We start from the raw sequence: 23,516 nt of genomic DNA, 5'->3' as shown, positions 1-23,516 counted from the left end.
AAAGGAACACCCCCTCTTGTCCGTATTTGGTTGAACTTTGGTTGAACCAGCTTTTGCTTAATTACAGTCTTTAGTCTGTTGGGATCTGTTTTTATGCTAACTTTGCACATCTAGACTTTGCAATATTTGCCCAATCTTATTTGCAGAACTGTATATGGTTAATGAACAAAAAGTACAAAAAGCAAAGCCACAATAAAAATCAACAAAGGCATTCTGAATTTATTTTAAACAAATGGGAATACATATGCATTTAAAGAATTAAACTCATATAAATGGGGGAGGTGATCTGAAGTCCTGATCTGTCTCTTGTAGAAATATACATCTCTGATTCGGTTACAAATCTACAATCTAAAAGTGTTGAGAAAACGGTCAGGACTGAATAAGCAGAAAAATAGAGAGAATAAACTAGCAAGAAATAACCATTTTCAACATGTACAGAAATCTCTATTCATCAGATTGTATAAACAACAACACAGTTTAAACAGTTCACAGACATGAAGACATAGTAAAATTACTTTTTCTCTTATAAATATCAAAATAAATCTCTGTAAAATGATCATGCCTTGGTTAAATTTATTGCATAGAAATGTAGTGACAAATATATATATAAAAAAAAAAGTTCAAAGCATTCAACTTATTTCAAGTGCAATTATAGATTAAGTAGATACAGACATGGGTTTTTTTTTTTTTTGAAGACCTGAGAGGTCAGAGTGAATATGATCTTGTTTTGAAATTACCATGGCACACACCGTTAGCATAGGATCAAAACAGGACCTTCTTAAGATGCGAGATGGCATGGAATGATTTTTTTTAGGCCCATGCAGTGCAAAAAAATAAAATAAAATAAACACTCGATCACCTTCCTCCAAATAGATTTGTTCTTCGTTAACTTCTGAAAAATAAAAATAAATAAAATCATGTAGAAATGGCCAAAGCTGCTCACCTAAATAAGCACTAGATACTGTTTGTGGACAAAAAAAACAACAACAAAAACAGCATTTGTGGTATGTGCATGTATTATAAAGAAAAAAACCATCACAGAATGCGTCTCATCATGAGCCCTGTGTGAGGTGACGTCCACTGTATCTCCCACTTCTGGAGTTCTTCATAGTGTGATGGACCGGATCAGTGTTGCACACCGTTTTCTTTTGTTCAATCCAAGCCACCCTTTTAGCTTAAGTTACAAGGGTTTACTTTCCCTCAAAGAAAAAAATACAACTTATAATCATATTAAATATTTAATGAATATAGTCTTTTGCGTGGCATTTGATCAATTCAAACTTGAGTAAGTGTTCTCAACCATCTAGATATCACATCTGGAGATGCGTTCTCCTGAAGATTGAGCTTTGCAGGCTGTGAGGACAATCGGACAGAGTTCCTGTGGCTCCACAGACATGCTCAGCGTGAGTGAGTTCTTGTTGGAGATAATCAAACCATCCTGGTCTTCAGCCTTCATGTCCTTGCATAAGCCGCCGAGGTTTCCGTTCTGTATCTGGCTGAGGATTGTGTCTTTATCGTCTGGAGGGCTTCCTCTGTCCATGGCCTCCGCTTCTCCTCCCTCAGAGGGTACCAGAGATGACCAATCCTCAGCCGCTCCCACTTCCTCCTGTCTTTCCGCTGGCAGCTTGTATGGAGGGATCTCAGTAACACCGTACTTCTTAGCCCAGCTGCTCAATGCTTTTTGCTTGCTTTCAGCACCGGGCTGTCCGGCCTCGTTCTTGGACGTGAGGTGCGATGGGAATAAGACATCCGAGTGGGGCAGCAGAGGTGAGACGGGAAGCGAATAGCACTGCCGACCGGGCAGCTGCCAGGTCTCTGGCCAGGATGGGAAGCAGTTGTTGCCGGAGGCTCCTGTGCTGGTGTTGAGGTGAGGCTGGTGTGAGCTTTGACTGCCGTGAGGCGAGTGCAAATCAAACATGAGCGAGAAGACCGACTTGCTGGGCATGTCGTAAAACTTGATCTTGCCACCTTTTAAGTCCTCTCTGGCACTGAAAGGGTTGACCTTCGGTTGACCGTGTATGAATCCTCTAGGTCCTGGGTTGTAGTAGGGGTCCTGGACGTTCACTTTACGGGGGGGCTTACGAGAGAAAATGTCAGACTGGCTTCGGGAAAGCCAGATGTTGCGATGTGGAGGGGGGGACTTGGGTGAAATCTTGTCATCCTGAAAATCAAGAGGATTTAACCTCTTTATATCCTTTTCAGCTGGACCTAGAACAACAATAAGAAATAAATTAATTAATAGTTATTTATATTTATACTAATACATTTTACCACTTCAACTCAATATACCACAATTCCAAAGTTTGAGGTCAGTATTTTATTTAATTTATTTTTTATTACAATTATTTTATTCAGCAAGGATGCATTAAATGGATCAACAGGGACATTTAAAATGGAGTTATTTTAAATTGTAACAACATTTTGCAAGATTACTGTTTTTACTGTATTTTTTAAAAATATTGTAAGAATAGATGTTCATCTTAAGTAAGTGTATGATCATACCAAATTAATTAGCTAATGTACTGATATTTATTCATTAACTTGAAAAGTGTAAACACAGTACAGCACTGAAAAAGTGTAAAAACATTGCTGTGTTAGTCCGAAAATATTGACCAGAGCCTGATATAACAGTACTGGCTCAACCAATGGAGTAAGTTTAAAGTGTAGCTAACTATTTGTTGAGCAATGGAAGACGCAAGGAATGTTCCGAAACCCTGTTTAAAAACAATATTTTTGCTAGTCACCAAATAGAAGACACCACTTGAGCATGAAATAATAATCTTGAACAGCAGGGGGTGACAATCACTAATGTTCATTTACTTACGTGGAAGGCAAAGCGTTTAATCATGTTTAACATCAAAACTCTTTGGTTATTTCTGAGTGACATGCTAACGGTCTAATCAGATTTAATGATCTGTGCTAAGCTAAGCTAAAGACCCGGAGATCAGCTGAATGGATCCAAACACAACTGTTTAACTCTGTGGGAGTTGGAAAATGAGGCTATTTTCAAAAAAGTGGAGTGTTCCTTTAAAGGGATACTCCACCCCAAAATTATTATTTTTTGTCATTAAATAATTTACTCTCATGTCGTTCCAAACCTGTAAAAGCTTTGTTCATCACATCACAATTTACGATATTTTGGATGAAAACTGGGAGGCTTGAGACGGACCCATAAACTGCCAAGTAATGCTGTGAAGTGATGAGAAAACAGGGCATCCTTGTGGCACAGCTGACACAGAACAGTATACGCAGCCTGAGCAACGGTGATGTGGGGAGAGACAGAAAAGACTAATTGTTGAATAAAGTCGTTATTTTTGTTTTCTTCACTAACAAAAAGTATTCTCTTTGCAGTTTTAATGTCTCCAATCCTGTTCGTTTTCCAGATTCCTTACACTTAGAAGTCATTGGCCTCCTGGTATTACATGGAAAGAGAGTGCTGGATGATATGAGCAAGCCTCGGGGGGTGACAGGATGTACTAGCTCTCCGTCAAAACAACTCGCATCAAAGATGTGTTCAAAGCACAGCAAAGCTTTTGGGTTAGTGCCAGAAATAGAGAAGGAAATGTTATGCCATGGACACCTGTAGTTTTCATGATCGCATTGACAGTTTGCAGCTTAGTTATTTCACTCCCAGTATTGATTTGTCTGTGTGAATAAACACACACCTTTGGACAAGGGCTTTTTCTCCACCTCTCCGGCGGTTAGTAGCATCCTCTCCCTCTCAGAGTCGTCATCTTTAAGCTTTTTCTGGATTTCTTCCAGTCTCTTTACTGTATCTGGGAACGAGGGCCTGAGCTTTGGATCCATCTGGGATATAAGTGGAGACAACAAGAACATAAAAACACATCAGCATGGTATTATTTATTAGGAAACTATAATAATATAACTATTAAATAAAAATATAGTACATGTTAATAATATAGTTAGGATCAATTACTTGGTGCTTTCTCAAAGTATTACAAGAGTCACTAATGGATTGAAAATAGAAACTCACATTGCAACAGTTGAAGGCAAGCTGCAGGAAGTCTGGGGGACAATCTCCAACCATGTGCTGGAAGGCATGGTAATCCAGGCCAAAGTTCTGCAAGGAGCAAACGTGGGGGTAAATGTCATACTCAGGACAAAGAGGCTTTAAATGACTAGCACAACAAGTGATGTCGTTACAAAGTTGATCTCTAATTAAACATGACTGCTCACTTCAGTGCGTGGTAGGTAGTCAGGGTCGGCCTGTATCCTTGCAATTATCTCACACAAAATAATGCCGTACGAAAAGACATCAGCCTAGAAATTAATACAGAGAAATGATCATGTGTTCTGAAAGAGGCTGGCAAGAAACAAGCCTTGTGATAGTGCTGAGATTGTGTTGACTGCAACTGAGAATCCGACCTTTTCATTATACGGCTCGTTTCTCAACACTTCTGGAGCCATCCAGAATGGGGATCCCACCACGGACAGCTTTTCCCCCTCAAAACTGAACACAGAATACTGGTCAAAAGACTGCAATGTCAAAATGCTTTCACACATTCTAGAAATACAGGCCCTTACAATGACTAAACGGCACTTGAAAGTTCAGTTGAGGCAGCTGTACTTTGAAAAGGGAAGTCTTGGAACAATGAGTGTTAAATAGGGAAGGGGTGACCAGTTGATCAACAGCACGTCTTCTCAAGTAGCTTTGTCTGAGTTTTCCCCTTTTTTTAGTTTCAATGTTTTTAGTGGCAGTGCTTTAAATAGAATTTTGTCAGACCGTTTTACATAACATGGTCTTGCACGTTTTGGCATTGGCATTCAGCGCACATTAAAATGGAAAGTTGACCCAAAAAAATGTATTCTGTCATCAATTACAAAAACATTTGTTCACTTTTAAACACAAATGTATCAAAGTCTTATAGGTGTGGAACAACATAAGGGTGAATAATATATGGCAATTTTTATTTTTGGGTGAACTGACCCTTTTAAAATGTACAAAAGGATTTATAGGTTAAAAATAAAAGCAAATCCTGCAGTCGTCTCTATTCTGTCATGCTCAGTCTAGCTGCTTTTAAAAGCACGTTATTCAAGCATTAACAAAAAATGAGTCCAATTGGGGTCCGGTGAACCTGAAATCAGAGCTTTCAGTTTACAGAGACTAGTTGTTCAGGTAAACAAATCGACTATTCATTTTTAATGAAAATATGTAGTATTGCACTAGTAGTGAGAAGGTCATGGGAGAGAAAGGGTCTTGAGCTGCTCTGGTATTATTAGCGCTCCTAAAAGTTGACTTTGGACGGTATGTTCCTTCCAAAACAGATAGCACCACCCCCTGCCAGTACAGTTTGCATCTCACCATTGCTTCCTTTCAGATTAGCAAAACAGAAGGATGCCCACTCTGCTGTTGTTATAATCAGCACATTGCGAAATTAGTGCATGTTTTACTTGTTTTTCAAGTCAGTCTCCATGTTGCCCGTTACTCACTCATGACTGGGGATTTTCTCAGCAAGGCCGAAGTCTCCAACGATCGCGGAGTATCCATTATCATCAAACTTGATTAGGCAATTCTGAGAGAACATCAAAAGAAACAGTAACTAGAAGAACATATTGCTCCTCCCACAGGATACTTTACACTTGAGATTCAGTCAATTAGAATCACTTAAACGGAAAGTAATGATGTAGTGAAAAAAGCCATAGGGTGATTCCCACAGCGTATAATTATGGGAAGTCCCAGAAGTGCTTAGGAGAGAACGCAACAGCTGGAGGTAAAGAAAGCATGTCAGCGCATGGCACCTGCAAGAGCACTGTGAAGACTAAATCAAAAGCACCTGTTTCAGTGCTGACTGACATGGTCTTCTTGTTTATAAAGTTGCATCATTAACCCACAGGACAAGTGTTCCTTCAGTACACCCGGCAATTGCCTACCTTCATAAAGCTAATAAAATCTAGCAATGTAATGATTATTTATGACATTACATACACTACCATTCATAAGTGTGGTGTCAGTAAGATTTTTTAAATAATTAATACTTTTATTCTGCAAAGAAGCATTAAATGTACCAAAAGTCATGTGAAAATGTAAAAAAAAAAAAAGCTAGTTATTTTTTTGATATCTTTTGAAATATCTTTTAATGGAAAACCCTGAAAAAAAGATAGCATGACTTGTGTAAAAATATTAAGTAGCACAACTGTTTCTTGAGCACCAAATCAGCAGATTAGAATGATTTCTGAAGGATCACGTGACACCGAAGACTGGAGTAATGATGCTGAAAATTTAGCTCTCAACAGGAATAAATGACATTTTAAAATACATTCAAATGTCATGACTGAATGCAATAAATAGGAGGACAGTGTCCTGTACCTTGGAGGTGAGATCTCTGTGAAAAATGCCCTTGGAGTGTAGGTAACTGAGTCCCATGGCGATATCTGAGGCCAGTTTGACCCGTGTGGCCCAGCTCAGGTATTTATCGCTTTCCAGCAGTTGTTCCAAGTTGCCACCATTAATATACTGAGAAAAAAAGAGAGAAGACAAAAAAAATACTTTTTTTAATTTATTTGAAATTGAGATTGAGATTTATATATCAATAATCTGAAAGCTGAATAAATGAGCTTTCCATTGATGTATGATTTATTACGATCCGAAAAAATTTGGCCAAGATACAACTATTGTGATACAACTACATCTGGATTCTGAGGGTGCAAAAATATCAAAATACTGAGAAAATCGCCTTTGAAGTTGTCCAAATTAATTCTAAGCAATGCATATTATGCATGTAATGTAAAAATTTAGTTTTTACATTTTTACGGTAGGAAATGTATCAAATATCTTCATGGAACATGATCTTTACTTAATATCCTAATGATTTTTGGCATAAAAGAAAAATAGATATTTTTGACACACAATGTTTTTTTGGCTATTGTTAAAAATCTAACCCAGACTGGTTTTGTGGTCCAGGGTCACATATCATGCAACAGATTTCACGGTCTGCATCTCTTTGAAGTTCACAAATGGTCCATTTTGTTTTCAGGAGGGTACAATAAATAGGATGATGGGTTAAATTTGACAGAGTATGCAAAAAATAAAAAATAAAATAATAAAAAAAATAAAAAAATCAAGTGGATTGGTTTTCAAGTCCCAAAAGCATGCAGATTAGCAGAGCCCAGCAGGAACCCTTTAAGTGCTTCTGTTACACATTGTGAATTTGGATGACAGCACCATCTATTAGGCAATTATTCTGCAAGAGACATATGAACTATTATTTTGCAGTGCAGTGAATGGTTTGTGTGTGATTAACTTTAAAACAAGTCTAAAAGATTAGTTAATGTGGCACACATGCTACTCACTAGGAGCCTGATGCTTTCACCACAGGGCACTGGACTCAACAGTGTGCTAACTTTGGTTTGCCTGAAAGGATCTGTGCTGACAGATAAAGGGCTCCACATTTAGCTAACAAAATTAGCCATGGATGACTAATCACAGGGGGATCTTAGTATGCAGTAAGCACGGCGAGATATCAACAGGCAGACAAGACGGCTGAGTCTAAATGACAGGATCTCTACAACTAGCTACTCCTAGGCCCCTTATCCATTTTAATGGCTCCTACCATATAATCAGAGTGAATAAAATAACAAAATAGGGTTGTGTATTTGTAGTCTAAGGACTCAGTATCACATTTACAGGCAAAAGTAAAATCTTGAGGTACAGCACTTTTTAGTTACTCTCTCAAAATTTGCGGTCCATGGCATAACATGGAGATCAACATTTATAAAAAAACACCAGCAAAGCATCTAATTATCTGAATTCCCTGGAACTTCAAGTTGACAAAATGAACACTCAGCCCTGTCCCAACTGGCGCGCACAGCCCTTTCGTTCCTCAAATGAGTCAACACTTTCCTGCGTGGGATGTTGGCTTATAGTGCTCTGTAAAGCTCGACAAAAATGTCAAGGACACATAGCAGCATAAAGCAAAAGCAAATTTTTCTGTTATTAATGCTATTTTAGAAATGAACAATTTGCAAGCAGCTGTAAATTATTCTGTAAGAAAAAGGTGTCTTATAATAGGACACTCAAAGCAAATAGTATTTACAGTAGCTGGTCATGTGATCGCAACATGACCCACTCAATGTAAAATATAACAGCTAAGTTGCTATGACTGGATTCAACAGTTTTGCAGAAATACTAATTAGTTCTGTTGAGACCTTTACCAAGCTTTTTTTTTTCTCCTCATTTGTAAATGGTAAACAATCAGCTAAGCCAAATCTGCCTGGCAGTTCCGTCTAATCCTATTTGCCTCTCTTCTTACAGACCTGATCTCATGCCCAGGACCTATTCCAAACCCAGGTCAGGAAATCTTTCATTTGGAAGTGCTCTGCTTTTGTGATCTCTTTTGGCTTCATCTTTCAGTGGGTTAAAACTAATCCAACATCACACCATTTTTGTCAGCGTTTACTATACGATTACTGCCAGACTGATTAAACGGAACAAAAAGGAATAGCCCAGGTTAGGTCTAAAGCTGTGTTTCTCCAGGTGATTAGGTGACTAATGTGCATGCCGATATAGAGCTAATCCACTTGGTGAATCAGTAACATTGAATGTGTTGGGTGCTAATGCAGGTTACAACAAAGGATTAAAACCTTCCTGCGGGGCTGATTTCAGAACCGTTGTGTGATGAGAGAGCTTACGTAATACACTGGCAACTCACTCAGTGGCCTTTAAATGAATTGTCTTTATTGGGAAAAACAGGACCAGGAATTCTTAATGGCATGAGCAACATAAGGCCTCAGTGGCTTCGAAAAATAGTATAATCCCTTAGCAGGCCAGTGATTACCACTGCACTAATACCTCTTTCTGTCAACATGCATCAAAAAAGCAGAGCAAAGGTCACAGGGCGATGTAAGAACAAGTGACCTTCAATGACTTAAAGGAGTAGTTCACTTTCAGAATGAAAAGTCAGTCATCATTTACTTACCCTCTACTTGTTCCAAACCTGTATGAGTTTCTTCCTTCTGTTGAACACAAAAAATGCTAATTTGAATTTTTTTTGTATCTGAACAGTTTATGGGCAGTATTTTTTTTTCCTATGGAAGTTAATGATGCCCATCAACTGTTCGGTTACTAACATTTTTCAAAATATCTTCTATTGTGATAACAGAAGAAGGAAACTCAGGTTTGGAACAAGTGGAGGGTGAGTAAATGAAAGAGAACCATTCATTTAAAGATGCAGTATGTAATACTGACAGCTAGCAGTAGCCAAAATGGGTACTGCAATCCAAATTCAAAATATGGTTTCTCCCGCCCTTTCCTCCCATAGACTGTAAAAAAAAGAAAAAAAAAAAGAAAGATGGACGACGTGTCTCCACTTCCTTCCACTATAGAAAAATGAAGCCAAAGCATCGCAGTATGGCTGCTGCCATCTGGAGTAAATTACGCCATTTGCAGCCAGAGTCTGCGCAGTAGAGATTGTTGAGTGTGTTGTGAGGTGGAGCTGTGGTATCAAACTCCCACAGACCAAATCAACCCATAACACACCCCGTTTTTATAGCATTAAAATACTAGCTAAAATCGACTTATCACAAAAATGAACAACTGAACAGATAGAAGCGTGATAAAACTACCTTAAATGACCAAAACCATCTTTCAGAAAGTTGTATTGGAAGTGTAATTAATTTGTTTATTTTGACTCAAGTCCCATTTGTTTACAGGGAGAGGGCGGGGTTTATTACCTGTTCTGCAGCCAACCACCAGGGGGCAATCAAAGAGCCCGCAGATTCACTTTTCAGGACGCGTGAGGTACACCCGCTTTTTCCTCAGTCACGGTGCTACAGCGAGTGGTCAGATTGAAGACACGCAACAAGAATGAGCGCAACTGACAATGGCAGGCGTAGAAAATGAGTAGAAAAGTTGATGAGTTGATTTATCTTTGTTTTAATATGCCTCTGGTCTTAGACCTTTTTAGATTGATGGTGAGTGGCAAAGTGGCAAAGTGTTTTAAATACTACTGGAAAAACTGGCAGTGGGCGGAAACAGACCAAAACAAAAACAGATCTTCTGACACAGAATGTGAACTGTAGAACTCATGTCAGATATCAATAACATTACAAACTAGTACATTACAGTAGTGTTTACCAGGCTTTTTCTGGTATACTTCTGTGTTGTGAAAACTAAACTAACTAAACTTCCTCCAAGACCTGGGGCCTGTACCATGATGGTAGCTGAACAAATTCAGAGTTACAGGATTAATTTTGAGTTGACAAAACCAAACCTCTCCAATCCGGCTTTGTTGGTACCATGATGCGGTTCATCAACTTTCTTTGTCAACTTTGATCCTGAGTTTGTGGAGCACGTGCACATGAATGTCTTGAATGAGCCTTGCAACATAAAGCAAGTTTGATTTACTTCTCTCTAGAGACCAAGCGAGATTAAAAACTAAAGGTTTTGCTAAAGGTTAAGAGATTGAAGAATAAGACAAATTTAAATATCATATGAAATACGAAGGAGAATAAACAAAATAAATAATCTTGCTCTATTAGTGCAGTCACAAGTGAAATACGTTTGAAAATATATAGTGACAGAGAAAGATTTATAATAACTGTTAAACTAAAACTGCTTGTGTGTAAAAGATAAATAATAATAATAATAATAATAATAATAATAATAATAATAATAATATGAATCACAATAATTATATAAATCATAAAACGACTCTGTAATTATCATTAAAGCCAGACTTCTTCTATTTTTTTCTTTTTTAGCATTAGTGACCTTTAATTTGGAGCAAGATAAACTGGAGTGACTGAGTCAGACATGTGTCACTTCTCTCACATCTGATTGGTCCAACTTCAGTTTGAGATCTCTAACTCAGAACATAATCTGCCCCGGAGCAGGTTAGCTGTGGAGTGTAAGTTACTATGGCAATGAATGCCGCTAAACGCCAAGCCACTTACGTGGTACCTAAAACCCAGGATTTATCTTTGAAAATGTTTTATATTTTATAAAATCACAATAGAAGTTACACACAAACATTGAGATATATACATATATACATATATAAATAAAAAAACAAACACACACACACTTCCTGCTTAACAAGTAAAACCCTCTTTCCTGTGAAATCTGTGTTCATCTTGAGCATAAGACTATATAGCAAAGTAACATTCATACAAGCATAACACACCCCCACAGTTTGAGATGGTGAAAATACAGCATGCCTTTAGGGGACTGCCAGAGGGCTCTCTAATAGTATACTTCCCCTCGAGCCATTGCGAACAAAGACTGAACTGTTCAGTGTCACAGTTGATTCAGAGGGAAATGGCACAGATTTAGGAATCAAAAGGTGCCCTGCAAGCACTCTCAGGCCAACGTTTTCCAGTAGTGCAAGTATTATTCAAGCATAAATTCAACACAATACAATTGGTACAAAAGGCTATCTTATAAAAGTTATCTTCTGCTTTTTTTTTTCAAGCTAGAAGGAAGTCATGTTGCAATGTCATCACTGTTATAAAGAAGTTTTGTTTTAGGTACAGCTACTGAAGAAAAGTCAACTCTCTCACAGGAGATGTGTGGTGAATGAAACACATGATTCAGATGTGACTTACCTCTGTGAGAGCATGGAGCTGACCTTCCTGTACACACACCCCCATAAATCTACACCACAAAAACAAAAAAAGAAGAAGAAAGGTTGATGTCAGTTTAATGTTCTGAATCAGCAGGAGTTAAGAGTTTGAGGAGATTTCTAGGACGTTGAAAATGTGCAATGTGCAGTCAATGGCGTAAGTGCAAATTCAGCATTTATCAACTAGAATGAGCTGCTGCTGTCTACACCAGCGCTGACTTTCTCTGAGGCTGCTGTCCAACGGGCTCATTTTATGATCTACATTCATTTGTTGTGTCAAAAATGGCTTTTACAAATGACACCCTAAACTCCGACAGGTTTATGGGGCTGTACTTCAACACAAGCTATAAAATTTGAGACTGTCCCCAGTCAACTGAAGGGTGAAACTCCAATGTAAACAGGCACAATGGCACAGTAAAGGCAAGATTTCTGCTATAAATACAAATGTCTGCTTCATCTTTCAGAGACGGAAGATGTAGCAAAGAGTGCAAACAAGTGTAATTTCGTTAAAGGGAAGCAAAACAGTAATACTGTACATTACAATAGTCACAAAATTACAATATATCTGTCAATTGCATTAAGAAATTAACACTTTTGTTCAGCAAGAGTACATGAAATTAATCCAAAGTGACAGTAAACTGGTTACAAAATTGTTCCATTTCATATAAATGTTCTTCTTTTAAACTATTAATTCGAAGGAAAAAAAGTTAAGCAACATCTGCTTTCAACACTGATAATAAGAAATGTTTCTTGAGCAACAAATCAGCATTCAAATGATTTCTGAAGGATCACGTGACCCTGAAGACTGGAGTAATGGCTTCTGAAATGGCAGTGTGAGTCCCAGACGATATAGACGTGCAGTAGCCTTTCACTAATTGGTTCTCAGCAATGACACAATGTATCGATGTGTCTCTGAATGGCCACCTCACACGAGTCATTAGAAAGGATACAAATTTGTCTGTGTTTTCAAAGTTATAGCCCCATAAAAGCCCAGGCCTGGCTTTTATTGCGGGTCTGTGTTGGGATTTCTTCAACAAAGCTCCTCTTAGCTTTCTCCTGTCTGCACTAGAGTCCCTCCACCCCCGTTCAATAAGATGTAACAATGGTGTGATTGTAAACCACACACAGACCCTCTCACACTCCTTTATCCACCCACAGACTCAAATTCTGCTCTACAAACAAGCCAAGTATCACAAAAATGGAAGCAGTACCAGACATATTTAACCAGTAAACCAAATGTGTACTGCAGCATTGTTTGAAAGACAACTGCTTTATTATTCTGGGTGGCATTTTGTCACAAAAACGCACTGATTCCAATCTTAAAAATACAATAACAAATAAATAAAATAAAACAAACAGAAATAACAAAAAGATCCTATTTCCCAGGTACGTGCTATCTCAGTTGACAAAACTCACTAATTCTTCACCGAGCAAAAGTCGAGAATCAAGAAAACAGCTTTTTGATCTCAGTGAAATCTAAACTCAGGATGTCGTTTCACTCCATCTATTGTTAATGGATTTCTGTAGAACGAGGAGGAAGAGGTCATCTCTGCTTTTCCATTACAAAGGAGAGAAAGATTCACATTGAAAGCAACACTCCCACAGTCTCACAGCTTCAAAGACTGCATTCATTTTGAGCCACTGGCAGTGCATAAAGCGAGGCACACTCCTTGTTCAAAGAGTACGAAACATAATATTAAGCTACATCAGCCACTGCTTTATATGAATACTGCAGTCAAGTTTCTCTTTGAAAAACATGTTATTTCAATTTTCCCGTTTAGTTACAAGCTCATTAAATTGACTTTTATTGGCATTAGCTCCTTAGTTTCTTTTTAACGTAAACCACAACTGCAAACACCAGCTTCGTAAAGTAACTACACAGAGACACACGGCAGCAGAGAATTTGAAAGGAGACTGGCCTGGAATTTGCAATAAAACCTTCCTTGCACATTGAAGCCGTGACCTAGCTCGGAGCCTTGGACATTTGGCAATCCTGTTACACATCTCGGGCCATCATTTGATATACTCTCTTTTTGGAATAAACATTGCAAAAAGGCTGTCAGCACATTCATTTTAATCCAATCAAAAGTGCATTAATGCACTGTGACAATGGTGCGGTACTGAAACAAACCTGAGTATGTTGGGGTGAGAGAGTCTGTTCATGAGTTGAACTTCTCGCAGCATGTTGGCACGATTACTACTCAGCTTGTTCATCTTTAGGGCCATTACCTGGTCCGAAGCTTTGTGACGCACCTAAAACAAACAAAGAAAATGAGAAATGTTCATTTAGTCTTACTCTGAATTAAGCTAAACCATACAGATAAAATGAAAAAATGTAAAGTCTGTGTTATATTCCGCTTGAGCAATCAGGACGTGTACATTGACAGCGCGACATGGACTACTTGTATTTATACTACCAAAATCATGCATGGTTGGTCCGCTCCGCGAATGTGTTCCATACATGCGCAGTAGATTGGCTTAAACAGTAAACAAAACATGTGAACAAACAATTGACCGGGGTTATTGCACATCTGGCTGTCTTTATTTAGTTTTATCGATGGATTGTACAGGTTTGAGTAGCAACGGGCTTCTTCACACAGCCTGCGCATATGCAGTGGCCTACTGACCGCACGTATTTGTCCAAAAGTATAACACAGGCTTAAGAGGAACTCATTTATGCTTTGAATGTTCATTTTGAAAGGAATGCAAATACTGCAGCTTTTTGTTAAGTGCACCTCGGACCATTGCTTCTCACGTGCTACTATCTAAAAATGTCATCAAAGAAAGTGAAAGCCACGGCATCGGACCAACAATACTACTCCGAGTGGAAGTGCCTTAGCAAATGAGATCTGAAAGAACAGTCATTATTAAATATCGTTATTACACAGCCATTTATTTTTTAGCACATGGTGAAGAAAGAAAAGAGACAAACATTGCACGATGGACTTTTGGCCATGTATCGTTAGGGATTTCACAACATTTCTGAAATCTGCTTTGCAGATCAGTTTCTGCATTGTGCTTTCATCTCACTGACCAATAAAAAGACATTTAGGAAAAAAAGATATCAACCACAGGATTTCCTCATGGGTACAAAAAAATAATAATCTTCTATGTCTGTAAAATGCTGACTTCCTCAAACTGTGTTTCAAACAGTGTTGAAAAGACTCAACAAAATGAACTACTCAAAATTCTGTGCTAGGGAACCAAAACATTGAAAACTGTGAATGTTGTATGTTGTATTTATAACACATAGCAAACATTTTTGAGCATTTCCTTTTATTTTAAATGCATGTTGGTGACCGTAGTGCAACCAATCTCAGTCTGGGGAATCAGCAGCCTAGGAAGAGCCCATTCCATGTGCCCACCTACAGTGAGAGCCACCTGTCAGACATGGACCCAGCAGATGCCTCCGCTAAAGCATCTCTCAATCTGTTCTGCCATTTTCAAATCACAGCTTGCTGCACATGCAACAAATCCAGCGTCCTAGGAAAATGTTTTGGTTCCTCAAATGCAGATGGATTGCAGCATTGAGCAATATGATTATTTAGGGATCGACATATTGCTGTGGGGTTTTTAGATGTTTATTTGAGCCTGCCACATTGGTACAGATCGAAACTCATTTGTTCAAATAAACTAAAAAGACAATTATTGAATTAGTTTCCCAGACAGGCTCTTTCAGACCCCCGGCACAGCTGGTATTTGGCTCATATTCAGACACCCCCTGCCTGTCATCCTAAAACCACTCATTCTGCTTTAAATCTCAGCCACCTGTGTGGAAATATTCTAAATGGACATATTACAAATCACTAACAAGTAATGCTCATCGATCTTAAGGGGAGCAGGTTCAGGGGTTCAAAACCATAGCTCAACAAGGGCTCCATAATTATTTATTTACACAGAAACAAAAGTTGAAGTACTTTTTGATTTCAATTCACTGCACTTTTTATTTTCCAGGATATAAATAACTATGTAAACAATTAACTTTTGCCTTTTTTTGTCCAAATAATTTTAGCTTCACAGACATGAGGCAATACTAGTTTGACTTAAATATTTTTATTTATTTATTTATAATTATTATTATTATTATTATTATTATTATTTAAACTGCAAAAAACTATTCGCATGCTCAATTCAAAGTTCACAAACGGCTTTGGAATTTGCATTTCCTGGACACTAGCTTCATTAAATAAAAGCTAATGTTAAAAGTGAAAGAGTCTGCAAGAAAAGTAAAGGGAGCTTAATTCCTACCAGCGAGAGTGTCTACATTATAAAACAAACATCATAAAAGAAAATCCAAATACGCAACTGGATGCCACCAAACAAACTGCATAAAAAAACTTCCCTCTCAGAAAATGTGCAAACATTTAGTGGTACAACAGGCTTGTCACTGGGGCACTACCCTTAAAGGAAAATCTTTGTAACTTATTTATCTTTAGGATGCAGATCATGAGGAAAATATTTTATGTATATTTAAACAGTCTTACTACTTATACATATGGGTACTGCTTTAGTGACAATCTGCTGCATCATTTTTGCACAGTTCTTTTTAGTTTTTTTCTTACAGATATTATCAGCAGTAAAAAAAAAAAAAAAAACTTGGTAACAGGTTCATTTATCTGCTTATAACAAACACAAAACATTCTAGTGCAGGTAACTCTATATGGACAGAATTAAACTAGGCCAATAGAGGCTTCGAAGTTGCAGGGTCTACAATTCTTGCATCTCTCCAGACACAGTTTGATCTAAAACTGGCTGATCTCTGATCTCTAAATGACTTATACCTTGCCTTAGAGGACAAACTTGGCCCATTTATGACAAAACCACAATCTAAAAGAAAACCTGATGCAGCACGTGCATGTACAGAGACGCTCTGCTGAGACCAATACTGCTTGTGACTGAAAGAGTTCACTGCTTGTAATGTGCCAAAGTTAGAGTCTACCCGGAGAAAACAGAAGGCAGGAGGGAGAGAATGAAAACTCAAGGCAGCAAGCTAGTCGTACCACAAGCCTTTATAGAGGTTTCTTCATCGACATACTCGTCTCACATGTAAAAGAGCGAGTACAAAACAGAAACAAAACACACTAGTTCCATCACAAACAAAGAAATAAACATTCATGCAGTACACAGTGGTAGAGCGAGCATCTCTCTTCACTTTAGACTCTTTGTGTGCACTCACAACACAATGCGTGCATTAAAAAGTAACAGCATACAACCACAGAAGTTCTCTTAAAGACACGTTGACATTTGTGGCAGGAACAGTATTTAAGTGGCCGTTACATGCTGATGCTATGTTAAAGAAATTGATCTTGGTAATGGGCATCATCATGCGCTGTTCTCCCAGGGCTTGTCTGACCCCCAAACTTCATTTAATTATTCACAGTGAATACATTACTGTACTACTGATGCTCAGCATCATGTTAATCATCTGGAATGGCAATTATTTGACATGTCAGTGTTACCTGTCATGCTTGTTTCAATGAAAGATACCAGTCTGCTACATTAGTTTGAAGAACACAGAGAAATCACAGATGAGGCACTGACTCTCACAAACTCTGAAAGCTACTTTGTGCATGTTACTGTAAAAAACAAAGGTTAAGGCCATCCTTAAAAATATTCCTGTTTGCTGTAACCCGACCGACCCTGTTAATTTAGCACCGACTCAATTTGTTTGTTTTTTTTGCTTTTAGTCCGACAGACTTGCCAATTGTAAATTTGCGTTAAGACCGACCAATTTTTTTTTTTAACTCTTCAAACAACTAATACAAATGCAATAAAATACTATTAATTATAGTAACTATTGTAAATATATAAATTGCCTTGGCCTACATACAAATGAAGGCTATCTTCTTTAATTAAAAAAAAAAAAAAAACCTTGACGTCATCTGTGTTTACACGTGGCCTGTGCGTTCGCTTCGTCTCCTCTCATTCACTGTCAGAGTCAACGGTTCGTGCTTGGTAATGATGGCTGCGGCTGCAGTAAACTAAATGTTTGCGGTCACTGTTCAAAGTCATATGGGTTCGGGCACCATAATACATCAAAAAAAAAAAATCATTAAAACAGCTTGACACCGAAGTTCTGGAAAAACTGTGCCCAGATCTTTTCCCATCCCTTCTCCCGTCTAGTCTAAAACCGTGACCGTGTCGACTGTCACTTTATGTTCGAAAATCTATTGCACGAATCAACCAACACAAGTTTAGAAAACGAAAATAAGAAATTGATTTTAACGACCTTCTCTCGGAGCGCGTCCAGGTTTTTTTTTTTTTTTTTTAACAGGCGTCACACAGCAACTGCAGCTTCGGACAAATACGCACACCGTTTCTCTTTTTACAACAGAAATGTGAATTCTGCCGGTATTCAGACAGTCTCATGCATACAGAAACAGATTCGGGTTAGAATCGCCTAGGGCTGTCAAAATAGCTGAAAAACTACATTCAAATTTTTTACTTAAATATGATCAAAATTCGAATTGTATTTGAATTTTAAATGAATAATTTCAATTAGGTTGAAGAAAAGCTTTTTGATTCTCTTCTGAGGCTCAAGAGCGCATCGAGCAAAATATTAGGCCTACTGCATGTTTATTCAAAGCATCAGTATACATGACTGTGAAAAAAAAACATAATATTTAAAAAGGTTTATGAGCCAATTTTTATTAATTAAGTTGCTTAAAGAACTATAAACAAAACAGCATCATGAATGGATTGTTAAATAAATAAAAAGGGTGGAAAACCAGTCACACAGAATACAATTTTTCATTGAAAAACATGAGATGCAGTGGGATGGGGAACAAAAGCCCAACATAAAGTCTCGAGATATTTTTAGAAAATTAAATTAAATACATTCATTTTACATGTCTTTCTAAACATGCTGCTCTCTTGTGCGAGACGCGAGTCCAACGGTGTCCCTCTAGAAAATGCGCAAAATAGCGTATGCGTTCTGTGTGAATGGGTTGGTTTCAGTTTTGATGTAAACAAGATCTTCTCCACATTGATGTTCTTTTATTTTTTTTTTTTTTTAGTGGCTTCAACTGGATAGGCTAACATAACCTTATTATGCAATGGCACATACATAGTCGTCGCATCTGGTGTGCGTACACGAGGTGAAAGATGAGAAAAGCAGATACTACTTTCGAAAATGTTGCACTCCTGTTTGTCATTGCGCACGTAACTTCACGCCAATAAATCATCAGACATATTGGTCTTTACCAATATATTGAATCTTTACATTCCTCCTGCCTGTTGTCCGTGGATTTACCTGTATTTGGTGTTATTTGCTGTATAAAACTTTAGACATGCAAAATGCATTTTACAATCGATTCAATGAACATTCACATGTCACTCAAATCAATAGTAATAGGTAATAGTATCTAAACAGGCTTTTTAATGGACTTTTAATGACTTTATTTGATAGGATAAAGTGCGGAAAAACAGGAAACTATTGGGTTAGAGAGAAGGGAATGATACCAGGACATGAACTGATATCAGGCCGGATTTAAACTGTGTCACTGTCAGCCAATGGCAGACATTGCTATGCAATACTTCAGGCCCAACAGTATGTAAATGGACTAAAAGCAGCCAGATTTACTGCATTTAAACTTGGACACAAACCTGAATCTTTCCAGGCGTTAACCACAATGTTTCATCTTCATTAACTTCTAACTTTGATATCATATAATACTGAAAGACTCTCTTAAGCATATACCATCATTATGGCGATCTGTACTAGCCTATAGGCTACTATTCTTCCTTTGCACAAGTTAACGACATGCTGTAATCAAATAGCAAGTACTGTAATATCATCACTTTTAAGCCAACAAAATTTAATTTTACATGCCAAAATAAGAACACCTATCTGACATTAAAACCTAGATGACAATCATCAACTGAATCCTTTAGGACCTTTTCCACTAAATCTCCGTCTTTCTTTGAAAAAAAATTACACAACTCTCACCTCCTGGTGTGCAAAAACTGTAGGAGTTATCAAACTGTTCAATCAGATAATCAATGTTTTCATGTTCCCTTTTAAAGAAGAATTATCTCTGAACTCAACTCTGCGGGTGATTTGGTAAAACCAAGTGACTAATAACTGAAATCGAAATGACTTAGTCATCACACAATCTTACCTTGTAGACCTCTGAAAAAAACCCAGAGCCAATCCACTCGCAGATGAAGTCATCAAGTCGGGTCAGGCAAGAAAAGGCACTGATGAGGGCTCGGTAAGATGAGGGACACACTCTGTCCAGCGGAGCCGGACCGGTTTCTGCTCCTCCTCCGCCAAAATCCGGGTCCTCCAGCCAATCTGACCGCATGGGGAACCCAGCAATGGAGTTGCGTTTGCTCCGCTCCATTGCTACTGGTGCACAACTAATCTGGTAGCGTATCAATAACCGGATCACATTTTTGACTGTCTTTGCTAGACCTACAAAGGAATAAACAGATAAATGGAAGAGTAAAACATTGTTAACAATACCATGTCCTATTATAGTTCCCATTTTTACAATAACTGAACATCTGTATGGCTTCTATTTGATGCGTACAACAATGAAGGAAAAACTAAAATAAATGGTAGACTTTAAAAGTTGATTATGAAAATGGATGTTCTTGATCCAAGTTCCAGAAAATATCCTATTCCTATTTAAAAATAAAAATAAAAAAACAGAAGTAGAAAAATATTTAATAGGGAATAAAGACTCATTCCATGCCAACTTTAACTGAGAATAAAAAAACTGTTTAGACATTTTCTTTAATAGCTTTTAAATCCTTGAAAGAAATTCTAAAAAACACTTTTTAATGTACTAACCATTATCAACTATACTTTTGATTTTAATTTGATTATTTAACACTTTTTGCCCAATTGTTTCAGACAAAATTAAGGAAAACAAAGTGCGAGTTAAATTTACATTTCTTACAGTATCCAAACAAACAATACCCAATGGTATGAAAATAAATCTTGACTATATTTTCTATAAATGAAGACAGAATCAAACCATTCACATTCATTTCCCCTCAGTCTTTAGGGAAAAAAAAAAAAACTAAACGTGAAAAACGAAACAGAACGGATACAGGATAAACTGTCCCCTGCAACATTCCAGTTGTAAGCTTAGGAATGAAATAAGGAAATAAATAAATAACACAAAACTCGGCCAGGATCTAAACACTGCCTCCCACTTACATTTGAGTGCCACACACCCCAGTAAAAAGCCACTTTAAGGGCCAAACATTCAGGCCTAAAGGTGATGACACATAAGGCAACTTTTTAAGATATGTTGCTGGGCAATGTTGCCGTCAACGAGTAACCAGGTGAGACACAGGGCCCACAACCCATCTAAAGTATCCAGATGCCTATGTGTTGCCTATTCTCAATGGGAAAGTCCTCAAGCAGCATTGCTCATAAAAGCTGCCCCATGTATCATCAACTTTAGGCTGCTCAATAGCTGGTTCTACTCACTCACTACAGAATCAACTCAGTCCATATCTGTAAACCCCCCACCCCCCCATCCTCCCTTGTAATGAAGGAGCCAATACTATATGTCTACCCTTCAATAACAGTTAAGGTGGACGGTCCCTGTATTTTTATTTCTATAAACATACAATAAATTATGCGATTTACAGTAGAAAGCTAGGGGATTTAGAGAGTGTAAGAATGGCAGGACTACTGTTTAAGGTCATGATTCCAGTGGCAACATTCCATAGAGCTCATTTCAAGCTTGACCCTCAGCTGGGACAGCCTTAAGGCCAGCCAACATTCAATGCTCAGCTTACTGCATGATTGCACCCACATACAAATCACTATTTTCCCAAAATAACACACTCCGCCTGGAAATAAGCATGTCACGTAGGGTCAAAAATTATGCACTGGGTTACTACAAAGGGGTTTCACCAAAACAACAGAAATGGCAGAAAGCTGACTGCAAACATTACACAATAAGACCTTATTCTGATCTAGCAGCACTACTATCATTTTTAACTGATATCTCATGATCTCTAGCAACCAAAAAGACAAAAATTCCAAAAGAGGTTGTAATGCCTTCACATTCTACAGGTCATTCACAGGTATTTTAAATCAGGTGATTAGACATTGCAACCCCATTTACTCATTGATGAGGTGAACAAACAGTATGTCGGGCATTCCAAAGATTAGAAATAAGAACTTGAACATCTTGTACAGATTTTCCAGCTCATACCAGACATTTTTTTTTTTGCATGCATCCTTTTAACATACTTTACAGTAGGGCTGTGTTTATCATGAATCTGCTTGACACTTAAAACCTAGACTCAAATAGGCCTATTAATGACCACAGTTTACAAGGTTAAAGACATAATGCACTTATATAAAATTACAATAACCATTTATTTAGAACTGAACTATACAATTGATTTTGTTTAATGTAAACAAACCCTTCCTCATTTTTTATTGCCAGGAACAAATACTTTAAGGAAACTATGGTAACGGTTCCTAGCGATCCATTATGAAATTGCAGACAGCCTTGCACGCTAATTGTGAGTATATGATAAACTAGTCATGCTGATATGTGTGTGTGTGTATTTTTAACACGGTTTGCGTAGTTACTAGGGAAGCCAGCTCAAAGCGGGCGCGAAAAACATATCGGAAGTGCAAGTGTTGCAATCGGAGATCGCATGATTGATGCTGACCGAAAGTGAACTCGGTTGCTGTAAAACAATATGCGCCTGCATACCGCAGAGAACAGTGATCAGGTGCAACTGCATGCTGTCATTAAACTGTTACACACTGGTGGACACCAAAGCGCACTTTAATTGTTGATTGACACATGCGCCTGGTTCTCAAGTTGAACGCACTTTAAAACGAAAAAGATAACACCTTATCATACACAAAGTTCAATGTCTTACCTGCTCATCAGGCTTGAAAGTGAAGCACATATATTCTGGCGGTCGAAATGCCTCACTTAGTCCCATTGCATTTTGCAAGAGCAGACGAGGGCCATATACTACAATCCATATATTTACATGCAGATATTACGGCTTGTGTTGACCAAGCGTCGGCTATATTTGAACTCCACGACGAATTAAACAACACAACCACCGTGTGCACTTCTTAAAACTTAATTTGCCGAGACTATCACAAACTTTCCGGTAGAAACCCAATTTTAACAAACACAAGTAGACAAATGCGTATGTTTTGTCGCGCTGTCCACAAGCACGAAGCGGTCACCACAAAATAAATAACGCGCGAGCTCTTTCCAGAGAGTTCTTTCTATATCATGAAAGGCCTTTCGCTCGGTTTCTATTTCCCGAACTAAATTAACAAGCAGTGGATCCCCAAAGACGTTATTCCATTTAGGGTGAGTGAAAATACAATAAAGTAAATTCAAGAGACAACCACTTCCATAACAGTTGCCTCTCCCCACGGACCAAACTTACGTTTTCATTTGATGGAGATAGACGTCTACGTCAGCCATAGAGATAAAAGAGACTCCTTAAACGGTACTATTTTGAACCAATCACCGGAAGCAGACTAGATTGTGGGCGGGTATTGTGATTGATTGACTTGATCTTGCTCGAATCAAAAATGTTTCCTCAAGGAACAGCTGTCCAATGACAAGCGTGCTTGTATGGCATACTAAAATACATCAACAAAGATAGATTCACAATAATAAAAAGTTATAAGGCCGTTTTCTAAACGTCTGTGAAGGCTTTGAATGCATTACATGCTATTATGGGATCGAAAACAATTGTAAGAACAATAAACAGCTGAGGAAAACAAATTCACTGACAACATTTACAGCATTTAATTCGTTAGAAATTGTTAAACCAAACGACAAATCCACTGTTCGTAAATTGTATTGAACACAGGATCAATGTAAGGACGCCCACTTATTTTCTAATAAAAAATGTGGTAGCTGGATTAATATGGCGCCATCTTTCGGGAGAGAAATAATCCTTTTTTTCTTTCCAGTGAAT

The 23,516-nt window shown here is 37.9% G+C and overlaps 1 protein-coding gene across 2 annotated transcripts; it reads right to left on the bottom strand.

The window, feature by feature from the left end:
- Nucleotides 1–199: 199 nt before the first annotated feature.
- LOC128029264 (dual specificity testis-specific protein kinase 2) lies at nucleotides 200–23,063 on the bottom strand. Of its 2 annotated transcripts, none has more exons than XM_052616937.1 (11): nucleotides 22,977–23,063; nucleotides 19,700–19,995; nucleotides 13,711–13,832; nucleotides 11,563–11,611; nucleotides 6,329–6,475; nucleotides 5,452–5,534; nucleotides 4,387–4,471; nucleotides 4,198–4,281; nucleotides 3,995–4,081; nucleotides 3,666–3,807; nucleotides 200–2,208 (listed from the first exon to the last, which is right to left on the bottom strand). In XM_052616937.1, the coding sequence occupies exons 2-11, from the start codon at nucleotides 19,922–19,924 to the stop codon at nucleotides 1,304–1,306; spliced, it is 1,929 nt and encodes a 642-aa protein (XP_052472897.1). In that variant the 5' UTR covers nucleotides 19,925–19,995; nucleotides 22,977–23,063; the 3' UTR covers nucleotides 200–1,303. The 2 variants fall into 2 exon arrangements, with proteins under 2 accessions (XP_052472897.1, XP_052472885.1); XM_052616925.1 differs by lacking the exon at nucleotides 22,977–23,063 and adding an exon at nucleotides 22,446–22,970.
- Between the last annotated feature and the right edge of the window lie 453 nt (nucleotides 23,064–23,516).

The sequence above is a fragment of the Carassius gibelio genome, chromosome A2 (genome assembly GCF_023724105.1).
Source record: "Carassius gibelio isolate Cgi1373 ecotype wild population from Czech Republic chromosome A2, carGib1.2-hapl.c, whole genome shotgun sequence".
Classification (NCBI taxonomy): Eukaryota; Metazoa; Chordata; class Actinopteri; order Cypriniformes; family Cyprinidae; genus Carassius; species Carassius gibelio.
The sequence above is the reverse complement of the archived record's forward strand: the minus strand, read 5'-3'. Positions and strand labels throughout refer to the sequence as shown.